At 34.9% G+C, this 15,272-nt stretch overlaps 2 protein-coding genes, 1 long non-coding RNA gene and 1 other non-coding gene across 5 annotated transcripts; 2 read left to right on the plus strand and 2 right to left on the minus strand.

Moving 5' to 3' along the window:
* Positions 1-2,183: 2,183 nt before the first annotated feature.
* Positions 2,184-5,107, minus strand: LOC148765295 (uncharacterized). The gene is made up of 2 exons (XR_016029897.1): positions 5,040-5,107; positions 2,184-2,403 (listed from the first exon to the last, which is right to left on the minus strand). It is a non-coding gene; the product is annotated as an uncharacterized LOC148765295 (long non-coding RNA).
* Positions 3,522-4,191, minus strand: LOC148765296 (uncharacterized). Its single transcript, XM_088814391.1, has one exon. It carries the CDS (start codon positions 4,187-4,189, stop codon positions 3,572-3,574), a length of 618 nt encoding a protein of 205 aa, XP_088670517.1. The 5' UTR covers positions 4,190-4,191; the 3' UTR covers positions 3,522-3,571.
* Positions 5,108-12,596: 7,489 nt separating the features above from the next.
* LOC105951745 (mediator of RNA polymerase II transcription subunit 22a) lies at positions 12,597-14,871 on the plus strand. 2 transcript variants are annotated; one of them, XM_088813993.1, is made up of 5 exons: positions 12,597-12,739; positions 12,824-12,869; positions 13,017-13,213; positions 14,252-14,317; positions 14,428-14,871. In XM_088813993.1, exons 3-5 carry the CDS (start codon positions 13,046-13,048, stop codon positions 14,674-14,676), a joined length of 483 nt encoding a protein of 160 aa, XP_088670119.1. In that variant the 5' UTR covers positions 12,597-12,739; positions 12,824-12,869; positions 13,017-13,045; the 3' UTR covers positions 14,677-14,871. The 2 variants fall into 2 exon arrangements, with proteins under 2 accessions (XP_088670119.1, XP_088670118.1); XM_088813992.1 differs by having other exon boundaries at positions 13,035-13,213; positions 14,428-14,771.
* LOC148765297 (U6 spliceosomal RNA) lies at positions 12,649-12,751 on the plus strand. The gene has a single exon (XR_016029989.1). It is a non-coding gene; the product is annotated as a U6 spliceosomal RNA (small nuclear RNA).
* Positions 14,872-15,272: the final 401 nt, after the last annotated feature.

Below are 15,272 nucleotides of genomic sequence, written 5' to 3' on the forward strand. Positions count from 1 at the left end.
TTTGGTGAACAAAGCGTACTATATTTTTTGATGAATTGAAATGTACCAATTTCATCGACGTTTTAATGATCAATAAGTACGGGAGATGCATAAATTATGTTTTAAATGATTATTTTAAGGTAGGTGAGCATTATTGTTGCGTTTGAATACAAGATCCCATAAATATGTTGAATTTCATACATGATACTCATATACTATACAATATATTCATACAAGTCTACATTGCTCAAGTGTAAAACTAATACTTTCCTCAATTCTTACCATAGTCGATGTTGATCGACTCCCACATTGTCTCCATTCATTCTTAATAGTCTAAAACTGAAGAGTTGTGTCTTAAAATGCGATCATATGGATGCATTGGCCCGACAATAATATATAGAGTGTAAAAATACTATATGAATGGCAAACATATACTTTACCAGTGAACAAATCGTACTATAGTCACGACTCACTTGTACTTTACCGGCTTATACATTGTACTTATTTGGTGAACAAAGCGTACTATATTTTTTGATGAATTGAAATGTACCAATTTCATCGACGTTTTAATGATCAATAAGTACGAGAGATGCATAAATTATGTTTTAAATGATTATTTTAAGGTAGGTGAGCATTATTGTTGCGTTTGAATACAAGATCCCATAAATATGTTGAATTTCATACATGATACTCATATACTATACAATATATTCATCCAAGTCTACATTGCTCAAGTGTAAAACTAATACTTTCCTCAATTCTTACCATAGTCGATGTTGATCTACTCCCACATTGTCTCCATTCATTCTTAATAGTCTAAAACTGAAGAGTTGTGTCTTAAAATGCGATCATATGGACGCATTGGCCCGACAATAATATATAGAGTGTAAAAATACTATATGAATGGCAAACATATACTTTTTCAGTGAACACATGGTACTATAGTGATGACTCACTTGTACTTTACCAGCTTATACATTATACTTAATTGGTTAACAAAGCGTACTATATTTTTTGATGAATTGAAATGTACCAATTTCATCAACGTTTTAATGATCAATAAGTACGGGAGATGCATAAATTATGTTTTAAATGATTATTTTAAGGTAGGTGAGCATTATTGTTGCGTTTGAATACAAGATCCCATAAATATGTTGAATTTCATACATGATACTCATATACTATACAATATATTCATGCAAGTCTACATTGCTCAAGTGTAAAACTAATACTTTCCTCAATTCTTACCATAGTCGATGTTGATCGACTCCCACATTGTCTCCATTCATTCTTAATAGTCTAAAACTGAAGAGTTGTGTCTTAAAATGCGATCATATGGATGCATTGGCCCGACAATAATATATAGAGTGTAAAAATACTATATGAATGGCAAACATATACTTTACCAGTGAACAAATCGTACTATAGTCACGACTCACTTGTACTTTACCGGCTTATACATTGTACTCTTATGTTCACTAATTAAACAACAGTACATAGGTTTTACATAGCATGTAGACTGCAAATATTACTAGATTCAACACTATCAAACTATGAACTACTCCACCTTCAGAATTGCAATTCTTCACTTCACTTTCTTGATGGACTTGGTTCATCGACGCACTTGTAGCTTCATTTTCTTCACGATTTGAGTTGGAAAAAGTTTGCCCAACTTCAAATGGTTCACCCCAATGGGAGTAGCCATGGTGTGGGCAACAGTAAAATAACCTTCCGGGATTCGAAATAGTTTCTGAAACCATGATTATTGTTTTCTTCCCACAATCAAGACGCTTGCATTTCCCTTTTTTGTATTTTAACCCACTCATTTGAGTGGTGCTACTAGAAGAAGCCATGAATTAGAAACAAATGAGCCTATGTGTCATTTATGGTCATATTATGACTTGACTAGTTCTGACAATAAGCAACGGCTATATTATAAGCAACGGCTATATTGTAACGGTCATAAATTGAGTAAGTCATACCATCCTATCTCATAGATAATACCATGCGTAAATCAAATCAGTACCTTTATACTGAAAATGATAAACCATCAAGCAGCAACAAGCATACCATCATATCGCATATCTAATACCATGTGTAAATAAAAATAGTACTATTAGACTGAAAATGATAAACCATCAACCAACAATAGGCATACCATCCTATCTCATATCCAATACCATGTGTAAATAAAAATAGTACCATTAGACTGAAAATGATAAACCATCAATGAACAGAGTACCTAATACATAGTACAAACTACAAATAGCAAAAACATAGTGCAAATTGAAACATAGTACAAAGTTCAAAACAACATAGTGCAAATCACATAATAATAAAGTACAAACAGCCAGTTTTCATTCACTTCAATCACTTGAATAACATAATGGGCAATCATGTAAGCTCTCCTCCATCTTGTCCTCCCTGATGAAAAGCATAAAATTTACATTAGAAACAAGACTAGTTAGTTTAATTAACATAAATGCAGACAGTATTTACATTAAAAAAAATTGCTAGTCAGATTGGTTGTGTGCAAGTACGACGATTGTGTCCAGGCTTCCCACACCGAGTACACTTCAGTTTACGAGTTTGCACTTGTGAAGGAATTCTTTTTGTCTTTCTACGTCCCGGTCGAGTTCTCGAATCAGGTGCATTAACAAAGACATCGGGCGGAGCATTACACGCATCGTACAAGTCAAAGTCCTCATCAAACGAGGGAATTGGGTTAATCGTGAATTGATATACCTGTTTGTACGTATCAATATGAAAGCATGGATCCACAAACTCATATACTGAGTATCCTTTTGACTCCAAACATGCACATGCATGTTTGCATGGAAGTTTCTCTAATTGCCATGCTTTACAAGAACAAGTCTTCTGCTGCAAGTCAACCTTATACGACTTGTCCTCATCATATACCTCAAAAGCGGTACTACTTGATCTACAATATTTTAAGGAACGAGAGGCCATATGATTGATTGTTAATCTCTTTAGAATTTTCTTGCACAATATGCCAGTCATTGCCAAACTTTTTCCTTGTCGTTTAACCAGCATCTCCATTATTTTGATCCGTATGTGATCAATCATGGATGGAACAGGCAAAGATCGGGCATCTTTAACCCAACCATTCCAATTTTCTGCCTGATTATTGTTCACGATTCCCCATCTTTCTCCAGAAAAATAGGCATTCGCCCAATGATTTGGATCAGAATTCTAAATAAATGATGCCGCGAGAGGCATAGATTGCACTATACGAGAAATAGTTGCATCGAACTCCTGCCGAGTAGGAGCATATGCAGCATTATGTAAAACACTCGCCCAATATGACTTGTTGTGCAATGGGTACTTCCTCAGGACCTATATTATTTTGAAACATGTTATACAAATGTATGAAACATGCTATACAAATGTATGAAACATGCTATACAAATGTATGAAATGTGTTATACAAAAGTATGACACATGTTACACAAATGTATGAAACATGTTATACAAAAGTATGAAACATGTTATAAAAAAGTATGAAACATGTTATACAAAAGTATGACATGAGGTGACAAATGGTACGTTCCAATTTGCATATTAAAGAGAATCAAAATACCTGAGTTCTAAAGTTATCCACCAAGTGTCGCAAACAATATGCATGGTGGCTACTAGGAAATACCATCGGGACGGCTTTAAGAAGCCCCGAATGACGATCAGAGAAAATGGTAAAAGATCTATTGTCATTGTGAAGATCTAGAATTTGTTTCAATTTAATGCAAAACCACTCCCAGTTTTTATCATTCTCAGCATCAACAACTGCGTATGCCAATGTATACAAGGAATCATTTGGATCCTTGCACATAGAAGAAAGCAAGCATCCTTTGTACTTATTTTTAATGTGAGTCCCATCCAAACATATCATCGGCCTACACCGATGAAAGCCGGAGATAGAACTCCCAAAACTAATAAATATTCGAATAAACTTTTGAGTAGCAGGTTCAATCTCATACTCTGCCATGCTACCAGGGTTATGCATTTTTAATGCACGACAATAGCGTCTCAGTTTATCATAACATGTCGTCTCATCACCATGGATATCGCGCATTGCTTTTTCTTTACCCCTCCATGCTGTGTAGTACTGAAGCTCCAGACCATAATCGTCTCGGATATCTTCTAACATACCACATGGTGTGTAAGCTGGCTGCGTTCTCAATTTTCGTTTCATAATTTGGGCAATCCATGTAGCATCGGCTTTAGGATGACCCTTGTACGAAGAGTAGCATCACCACAAGTGTGCTCAAGATTGCACTTGCGAATGCTAAATAACTTATCTGACTTGTACAATGATGCATAAACCCTCCATTTGCAGTTTTCGTGAATGCATACTGCTATGATCTTTTGTTGATCATTTTTCATGTACTTAAATGATCGATTATTAGCAATAGAATAGTTTTTCAACATATGCCTAAAATCATCAGGATCTTTAAAAAACTGATTCTCCCCACGGATGCAATGTCTCCATGCATCAATTGAATTTCCAAGCGGATTACCCTCGATTTCCATCGATTGATCGCCGCTTTTGGTTTCAAAAAAATTTTAAAAATGGATTACAATAGAGTGGAATCCAAATAACAATGTACATGAAAATATCATAACAATGCACTGGTTCCATACTATCTTATCCATTATATAATACTAAGTTTTCCCACAAATAGTACCAAGTTTACCTATCACCCATACTATTCAGATGAAGGTTACGTACTATCTTCCCCATTATATGATACTATGTTTTCCCATTAACAGTACCAAATTTACCTATCACCCATACTATTCAGATGAAGGTAACGTACTATCTTCCTCATTATATGATACTATGTTTTCCCACCAGAAGTACCAAATTTACCTATCACCCATACTACTCAGATCAAGGTTACGTACTGTAAGTATCATACGTCCATACCATATTTATATTAGCATGATACTATTATGTGCCATATTTTATACTATGTATCACACAATAATTAACAACCATAAAGAAATGCATTTCAGCAGTACAGAAAAAGATGGAGACCTACCAGCCATCGGTGCGAACCCTCTTTCCACGCGAATTAGCTTCATCTTTGCAGGTCACGACAATGTCGACCAGACTCATCTTCATTATCAGATGCAATGCAACCATATTCTCCACATCTTCATCACTGCCCAATGTCACATACAATCTTTCCCGAGGAGCCAAGTATTGGAGGATCAGTGCATCTGGATGGATATGATTCCATTTGTTGATAATAGCACCATATATCTCCATTAAGGTCGAATTACTTTTTATGGAAATAATGTGAAGTTGATTTTTGTATCGACAACTTCCAAGAATCACACTGGGTACATCGTTAGATACATCATTTGTAGCCATTGTGGGGTGGGTGGGTTTTACAGTGATTTTTTCGCCGGAAAAAAGGGGAAACCAGAGGAGAGAAATGGAGAAGAAATAGAGAAGAAAGAAAGCAGATAGAAATGAAGAGAGAGAAGAAAGAAAGAGAAGATGAAGAGAGAGAAAAGCAGGAGAGAGAAAAGGGTGAGAGTGAGAAGAAAATATAATAAAATATATAAAATTCACATTAGGGACTGATCTGCATGTCAGACGCGTGAATAGGGACTTAAATGCTAGGGGAAACTACCTAGGGACTGATCCGTGTTTCAAGTTTTGGATTAGGGATTTATCTGTAGTTTCCCCTAAATAGAATGATAAATATGAAAAGGGTAAATTACACCCACACCCCTGAGGTATGCTTAAATAACTGTAAGATCCCTGTGGTATCGATAATTACACTCACCCCCCTGAAAGGTACTTAAAAACTCTAACGGGATAATGTATTGGATACATTATTCCGATAGGGTTCTAATGGACTATTACTTTTAGCTAGTTGTGGAGATAACATAGAGTTATAGGGAGTTATGGGGTGACATGGCTCCCCCAATGTTTCTTAAATCACCCATAACTTTTTGTTGTCTTCACCACTTCCTGAAACCAATAGTCCATTAGAACCCTATCGGAATAATGTATCCAATACATTATGCCGTTAGAGTTTTTAAGTACCTTTCAGGGGGGTGAGTGTAATTATGGATACCACAGGGACCTTACAGTTATTTGAGCATACCTAAGGGGTGTGTGTGTAATTTACCCATATGAAAATATCTGATTTCCTTCGATTCCGGTCCAAAAAATCCATTTTGGAATATAATATTTGTCAATGCGAATTCTAAAATTCCGACTTCCGGTTTTTTTACAAAATTATTTGGATCGGAATTATATTGGAATACGTATGAGATTTCGATTGTTAATCCAATTTAAATCCCGAAAATAATTTCAAAAAAAAATCTGATTTTTGTTCTTCTGAATATTACACTTAAAATACCAATATAATTATGTACTTTTTATATTTTAGGTGACAAAAAATTGGAAATTTCCAAATTGCGTTCCAAAATTTTCCAATTTCGGAACAAGTTTTTTCGTTCCAATTTTTGAAATTCAGATTTCTTCCGTTTTTCTTTTTTAATGGAATTGGAACTAATTTTTCACATCCGAAAAAAATCAATTTTTTTTTCTTCCGAAAGGGCTAATTGCAATATGATATGACCGCTTTACACCCCTAAACAAGCCCTATAAATTTATTTTCTTGTCCTTTTCTATTTACTTTCTACAAGTGACAATTATTTTATGTTGCACATCAAAAAATGTAAAAAAGAAAATACCTGAAAAGCTAATAAGAGAAAAATGACTACAATTAGTTAGTTGTTGGACAATATTTGGTCTAGTCAATTTTAGTATATCATGCTCCCTTTTCATTGTCGCAATGGCTAAAGACTTATAACCGTAAAACAAAGATAAGGGGAGACGGACACAGATAAATAATTAAATATCATGCCCAAAAAATATGGATACGATGGACTCAGAGAAATGCGTAAATATTAAAAGTTATATAAATATATATAAGTTTTTATTTATATAACAAATATTTTTTATTTTATTTTCATACAAACATATTTAAAATATATTTTACTTTTTTTTTTTAGGGAAAAGAAAATTCCATTAGACATTAATAGCCAAATTATGAGGAATATGAGTTCCATCACTACAACTTAAACTAATGTTCGTGGCGAACACATGCGCCAATTGGTTTCCACTACGCTTAACAAACGAAAAATCGCAAAATATAAAGGAGCCTGTTATAGCCAAACATTCATCGATATAAGCTCCGAACGACGACAGTGATGACTCGCCTTCTTTGAGGGAAGAAATAACCTGCAAACAATCTCCTTCGATAATTATCGAGCTCCAGCCAACGGTCCTTGCACAAGAAATTGCCTCAAAAACTGCATGCGCCTCGCATTCGACTGGCTGTGGTTGCCTCGGAAATCGACGAACCGCCCATCTGCAACATCCACCTCGCCAATCACGTGCGACCATAGCAACTGAGTAATAGACCATTCCCTTCGGCAAAGCTGCGTCGACGTTGATTTTAATGCAGCCCTCAGGAGGAGGACTCCACGCCGTTGAGAGGGACCTCGTTTGAATTTCCGGAGTCAAGACCATCGCCTTTTGGAACTCGATAAGAAAATCTTGACCCCAATTGATGAGATATTTCGCTTCCATAGCCTCTTCGCGATGCATTAATTTGTTCCTTACGTCCCAGGCCTTCCACGCAATAATAAGTGCCAAGAGGAGCTTGTCCCGCTGGAGAAAGGCCCTCGCAAGACTAATCCAATTCCACATCGAGCTTTGTGGCCGCATGGGTCGAAGATTGAAAAACGGCGAACTCCAAATCTTCCCCATCTGGTTACACTCTTGCAGCACATGCAAAAAAGTTTCAACATCAGCACCGCATCGCATACATATAGGAGAAGGGACCATTTTCCTTCGGTGGAGCTCCGCGCTTGTAGGAAGGATATCCGAGCAAGCTCTCCATAGAAAGTTGCGAATTTTCGGCGGGAGGGGCAGATTCCAAATCTCGGTCCACTTATGGTTCGCTGCTCCGCTATGTGATGCTTCATTCCTTCCCCGACTGTTAGTTGACCTATGAAATTGTGAAATAATATTATGATAGCAGGTTCGGACCGTAAGCTCTCCCGTCTTAGAATAATGCCAAATTCACCTGTCTCGTGCATTACGAGTTCCAATAGGAACCGCTAAGATCCGTTCTCTGTCCACTTGCCAAAATTGCGAATTAATAATTCCAATATTCCACGTGCATAAATCGGGGTCAATGAGATCCGATACCCGATTCGGGTAACTGCTCATAATTGGCCGTCGAGTTAAGACCTTATGATTGCCATCGTCTCGCAACCATGGGTCGGCCCAAATAGATGTATCATGATCATTCCCGATGCGCTTCCGAAGTCCTTGCACCAAGAACGGGCGTGCCTTCAGCATACTCTTCCATGTAGCCGATGGTCGAGAACCGATTGCCGCTCGAAAAATATCGCTCTCTGGAAATTATCGGGCCTTAAGAATCTTGGAGAGGAGAAGGTCAGGTTTAGTAATTAATCTCCACACCTGCTTTGCAAGCAAAGCATAATTGAAACTACGCAAATCCCGAAATCCCATTCCCCCTGCCGATTTTGGTGTACACATTTTCTTCCAAGAAATCCAAGCTACCTTTCTGCCCGAACCCCCACCCCACCAAAACCCACGTATGGTAGATTCAAGATCAGCAAGCCTGCAGGTAACTCGAAGCAGCACATCAAGTACGATGGAATAGCTTGTAACACAGATTTAATCATTACATCTTTTTCCGCTTGCGACAACTGCTTTTCCCCCCAACCCTTAATTTTGGACCATAGACGATCCCTCAAGAAGTGAAAGATGTCCTTTCGAGATTTACCTAAGGATGCCGGCATACCCAAATATTTGTCATGGCGATCTACCACTTGAAATCCTTGTAAATTGTAAATAGAGTCTTTCACTTGAAATCCTAGTAAATTGTAAATAGAGTATTTTACTATCAACTATCAATTTACAATTGGTCATTAAATTATGTAAATAATTAAGGACGCAACAAAAATATTTAAAAATTTGGTATTCAAATATGTCTTTATTTTTTTTAAATTGCAAAATAACCCATAATGTGTTCGGCAGGTGTCCTCGAATTTCGGACACAAAACGTGTCCGAATTGCGCAGAACATTAGAACGCTGAAGTTTTTGTGCTACGTAGTTTTTAAGGCGTGTTATAAATTTCAAATAGGGTGAATTCCACCTACACCCTTAAGGTATGCTAAAATAACTTTAATGTCCATGCGGCATTGGTAATTACAACCACACCACTGAAACAATTATCTGAGCCAATATTTCATGTCTTGGGGACCGATATGCACTATATTTGTTTCTCGTGGGCCCTTAATGCTACTACCATAGTGTTATCTCCACCACAGTCTGAAACTAATTGGCCGTTCGAATCTTAAAGGAATAACTTATCCAATGCATTATTCCATTTGAGTTTTTAACAATGTTTCAGGGAGGTGATTGTAATTACCACTATTATAGAGACTTTAAAGTTATTTTAACATACTTTAGGGGGGTAAATATGTAATTTACCCTTTCAAATATGGCTGGAAATTTGGTGACCTAGTCTTGCCATTAAATAGCTGTCACGAGTCCGACTGAGTCGGGCCACTAATAAGGACAATATATTATTAATTCAACCATATATTATATATTTTTTAAAGTATATATTTATTTAAATAATTTAACCCCACCCAATCACCAACAACCACACACAAAGAGATTCCTCAGATTTGGCAATCCTCCAATCATATCTCAAAAATAAAATAAAACAAAATAAAAATAAATAAAATTATATCTCCTCACCTAAGGATTCTTTGCTTCCAATTATATCTCAAAAATTAAATTAAATAAAATAAAATTATATATCTCCTCACCTAAGAATTCTTTGCTAATTCATCAAGCTAACTATAATTTTGTTATGAATTTTTCATGAACATATAAAATTAAATAATTAATATTCAATCAGAAATACTAATTCGCCCTAATCAATTCATATGAACAACAAAGAAAAAAAAAAGAAAAAAAACAAATAAATAATTCAAACCAGATTAAATAAATAAATTCATAATTAAAGATCCAATATTTTTTTCTCTCTCCTCAAATTACAATTTCTTGAGTTGTATAATAATAATAATAATAAAAAATAATAATCAGGCAATAGTATAAAGAATAAAGTCAGTAGTATCAATCCGGGCAGCCCCATTAGACCCAAAACGCCCCGCCACCGCCGCCTTCGCCGCCGCGTCACCGCCGCCAACTTGATTCTGCTGGTGGTGGGCTCCGTCGTCGTGAGCCGCCGGAGGGTGGTAATACATCCGGGCAGTCTGCGGACAGTGAGAGTGAAATCTGCAAGCAATTCTCACACCCAAGTCCAGAAGCTCCGTATATTTACCCATCTCTCACTTTCTCTCTCTAACTTCGGCCCTTTGTTTTTGTTTCTCTCTCTAAAAAATTGTGAAAATCTGGAACAGATTTATTGAGAGGAGAAAAGGGAAGAACAAAGAGAAAGGAAAAAGGAAATAAAAATCAAATCTTGGAGAAAGGGTTTGAATTAGAAAACGTCCCAAGTCATTAAATGGGAGGAGAGAGAGAGAGTTAGAGAGAGAGAGAATGAATGAATGAAGAATTGGTGGTGGAAGGGTTGGTTTATATACTAGGTTTTTTGCTTGTGGGCTTTCGATGCCCTTTCCTTTCACATGGGAGAATTTGCTTTCACGCCCCTGTATTTTATATTATTTCGTATTATCACCCTATATTTTTGTGGGGTAGTTAACTAATTATTTTAAATGCAATAATTTTTTTTTTCCATATAGTATTTTGCAAGGAAATGGTAACCACTATATGTCTGTAGAGTTATAATTACGTCTAAATGTGTTGGAAAAATGATATTTTAGGAAAAAAATATTTGAAAAATAAAGTGATATGAATTTTTTAGTGAATTCATTTTTTGTTGCGTCAGTCAAATCACAACAATCAACGAGGCCAAAATTTGACTTAGTATATAACTGAGGTAAATTGCAATAAAATGTTGGAATCATTTTTGCACCACATGACTCGAACAATTATATCGAGAAGATGGAATATTCTTTGTTATGTGGTAAAAAAGTATAATAAAAAATAATTGAAGGCATATTCTAGGAATACATCATAATATAAGAGCTCTCCTAAAATATCAAGAAACTTTCCTTTGTTGGTGGGAGAATTTATTTTATTCAATGAATGCGTACCAAAAGCCGCGTCAATTTTCCGCAATATTCCAAGCGGTGTATTATTATTTATTATTTGCCTAATGTTGGAGAACGTTATTGACTTTCAATTTCGCCCCTACACTTTAACAAAACTGCAAATTTGACTTTTTTTTTTTTAAAAGAAATAATAAATGTCATTTATTAGTCTCATATTCACCTTTTTCTCTATAAGATTTTCCTATATTTCTTTTAAGATTTAAACGTTACGATCAAATTATTGACTAGTGGTTGAAATTGAACCGAAATAAGCACTTTCAATTTGATATTTTAAAACTATATGAATATGAATTAAAAACATTGTATATTATCAAGAAAATGGTAAGTCATGCATAATTGTAATTCTAAAATTACAAACAATATAGATTTTTTTTGTTTTTCAAAATAATAATTAACTTGAAACATGTGGACGATCTCAATATTTCAAACATTTTATTATTATAGTCTTTTTGTTAGTCTAACAAACATGTATAATAAATTTGTTTAAAAAAATATAATTAGTGTTCATGTGTCATGATAATTTATATATTATTTTTATTTATGAAATTTTTATAAAATTATTAATATTTATAAAATAAAAACCTCATTGTTTTTAAATTAATGTCACTACACGTAATTAATAATGATTATTAGACTATCTTTAATCTTTGGGCCTAGAAGCAAAAAAAGTTGGTGAAGCCCATAGTTACAGTCCAAAACTCAAAATCAACCCAATTGAAACTTTACTGGAAAATAAGACTTAATCCGACTTTTCACTCTTAAATTATTTTGACATTTTGCACCCTCAAAATAAATTAATAGCACTTTGCACCACCAAAACACACTATATCATGCATAATGTACCCCACATGAGTTTGTAAAGTTGGTAATTTAATATTTTTAGTGGTATTTAAAAATTATATTTTTTTATCTTAAAACAATCGTTCAGCTATTTCATTATCAAGTTATTTGAAAATCATATTTTCTTCCAAAAAATTCTACCTAATATTTCCACCAATTAGAATAAAATATCTATAATCGAATATACCTGATTTTATTTTATAAGAAAATATAACTTTTTTTCAATTATCCGGTGTAATTTTTATTTTTTTCGCACTTTGTGCGCTCGAAATTAGATTGGAGGCGATGAAGAAAATAACAATTTAACGTGTTATTTTGCACCCGGAAAAAAAACCAATAAAAAATGATTTATAGTTTATTATTCAATTAAGGGTGTATTGTGAATGATTCATTGTGTTTTGAGGGTGTAAAATGCTATTATTATTTGTCAAGGGTGCAAAGTGGGATTAAGCGGAAGGGTAATTTAATTGCTTCTCCCACATCGGGAAAATAAAACAGTACAGAGTTCTTCTTATAGCGCAGGTTCGATAGTATGGTTCGTCCCTTCGGGGACATCCGATAAAATTGGAACGATACAGAGAAGATTAGCATGGCCCCTGCGCAAGGATGACACGCATAAATCGAGAAATGGTCCAAATTTTTTTTTGGGTGAAATTTTAACCTAATTTAAGCGTTTCAGTCATTGTTTGATTTTTCCCCAATTTTTTTTTTCAGATCCGTGAAAGGTTAACCATTGAAGCGTTTCAGTCAATTGTTTGAGGTAGGGAAACCCTAAATTTTTTATTTCTGGGTGTTCATATGTATGGTGATTTGGGGGTTAGGGTTTTGCAGAAACCTGAGTTCTTAATTTATCTTATTTGATGATTTGATGATATGTGTTATTTTTTTTTTTAATTACCTGATGAAGGGTGAAGAAGACGTATAGGTATTGTCGAAATGAATAAAGGAGGAATGGGCGTCGGAGGTGGCGGCGGCGGTGTTGGTGGACCGACGGCCGCCGCAGCGGCGGCGGCAGCTCAGAAGCAGAAAAGCCTTCTGCAGAGGGTGGATGCAGATGTTGGAATTCTCGTTGATAATTTTGGATTCCTGGTTAATGTAGCTCGGGTATGTTCATAAATTCATCCTTTTTGTTCAATTAAGGCTATGCATATTTAATCAGTTACCTGTTTGCACATTTTCTCTGTGTTGATTGAAGCTTTGGATGTGGCTGCCTTTTAGTACTTCTGGTTATATTTTAATTTCCGAGCCCATGGTTTAGGTACGACTATAAGAACAGGGATTCGAGCGAGTTTTTCGAACAATCATTCTATTGTTGGTTTTATTCTTTGTCATTCGATTTTGGTCAATGCATGTATCAATAGGCCTGTAGATACAAGTTGTGTATGAGCACTGTATCTAAGCTCTGATTTTCGATGTTCGATAAATGCACGTCAAGCAAAACAGAAATGTGTGAGCTTTGTAGCATTGTCCATTTCTAGCTGATTTTTATACTAGGTGTCTCTATCTTCTGTATCGTTAATTTTATCGTGTTTCAAACTCGTTACGCTTTCTTTTCAATATCTATGTTTAAAACTTATAAAAATAGATTCTTTAGCCAAATTTTATGGAGAATAGAGCAATCGTCCGAAGAACACCGTCGATCTCTTATGATGTCTTGATCTGTGTTTTGTTTTAAGAAACGTAAATTAGCTACAGAATACTCTTTAACATATATCATTGTCGATACAGGTCACAATTATTAGCAGCCGTGATTTGGTATCTTGACATAATATTAGCCGATTAATACCCAACTTAAAAGATATAAATCCCTTGTTACTAATTTTGTATGCCTGCTATCGACATCACTTCAGGCTGATCTCTGTATCTGTCATTCTTAAATTGTTGTTTGCTTTATGTCCAATCCAATCTTGTATTGTCTATTTTTTTTTTTTTTTCGATTTTTTGAAAGATGATGAACGTGGAAGATAGGTGTCAAAATAAGGGAAGTAGAAAATGGAAAAAGGGATTGGTATCTTCTTTCATGCTTTATTTGTTTGCCCCGTTATTGAGTTTTTCACTATGTTTCGTTGCTAATTTTGTTTTTTCTGAAGCTGAGCATATTCCCAGGTGTTTATAAATCTGATGAAACTGTGTACATTTTAGGTTAACGATCCACCAGTTCGAAACTCGCAAGAATCTTTCATGATGGAGATTCGTGCTGCTAGAATGGTGAGAATTTTTTTACTAGTATTCTTATTCTTATTATTATATATTATGCATTTCGTATTTTAATTTCCCCGATGCTTAAAAATCACGCAAAAATCCCAACAAAAAATCAGGCTCAAGCTGCCGAGTCGTTGCTAAAGTTAGTTTCGGAATTAAAGCAAACGGCAATTTTTTCTGGATTTGCGTCTCTGAATGATCACGTTGACCAAAGAACAGAGGAGTTGAATAAAATGGAGGAAAGCACAAACGGGAAGTTGTCAAGAATCGGAGAAGAGGCAGCTGCTAGTCTCAAGGAGCTCGAGTCCCATTATTACTCTTCCGCCATTAGAACGAGCAATGACGCCACATCAGCCAGCCTTTAGGCAAAGATGAAGAGAGTTTCATAATTTGTAATTTGTAATTTCATGGAGCAAATAATCTGTTTCTTATTTATATTTAATTTTTTTTTTTGGGTGTAATAGTCAAAAAACGATTGTGATATTTGATTATCTTCGAATGAAAGTTTTTGTATGGATACGATAAGTCTATGTATTATATTTTAATCGATTATATATTTTAAAAAAATGTTATATTGTTTTTTTAAGTACTATACATTAAAAATAATTAACAAAATTTTATCTTCATAATTAATAATTGGATGAATTACACCTACACCCCTAAATTATGCTAAAATAAGTTTAAGGTCCTAGTGGTATCGGTAATTACAATCACCTATGAAACATTGTTAGAAACTCTAACGGGATAATGGATTAGATACTATATTGGGAGAACCATGTCACCCCTAACTTTATGTTGTCGTGTCACCACTTGATGAAACTAATATTCCGTTAGCCTTTTATCGGAATAACGTATCCAATATACTATCCCATAGAGCTTCTAACAATGTTTCAGAGGTGATGTAATTACATATACTATAGGGACCATAAATTTATTTTAGCATACCTTAGGGCTAATTGTA

Source organism: Erythranthe guttata, chromosome 14 (assembly GCF_056151865.1).
Source record: "Erythranthe guttata isolate IM_541 chromosome 14, IM_541, whole genome shotgun sequence".
In the NCBI taxonomy this organism is placed as follows: Eukaryota; Viridiplantae; Streptophyta; class Magnoliopsida; order Lamiales; family Phrymaceae; genus Erythranthe; species Erythranthe guttata.

What these genes read in the sequence shown, in the direction of transcription:
- LOC148765296 (XM_088814391.1), bottom strand. Translation starts at nt 4,189, where the DNA reads ATGAAACGAAAATTGAGAACGCAGCCAGCTTACACACCATGTGGTATG.
- LOC105951745 (XM_088813993.1), top strand. Translation starts at nt 13,046, where the DNA reads ATGAATAAAGGAGGAATGGGCGTCGGAGGTGGCGGCGGCGGTGTTGGT. An exon ending in TCCTGGTTAATGTAGCTCGG is followed by an intron (nt 13,214 to 14,251) that starts GTATGTTCATAA and finishes TGTACATTTTAG; the next exon opens with GTTAACGATCCACCAGTTCG. An exon ending in AGATTCGTGCTGCTAGAATG is followed by an intron (nt 14,318 to 14,427) that starts GTGAGAATTTTT and finishes ACAAAAAATCAG; the next exon opens with GCTCAAGCTGCCGAGTCGTT.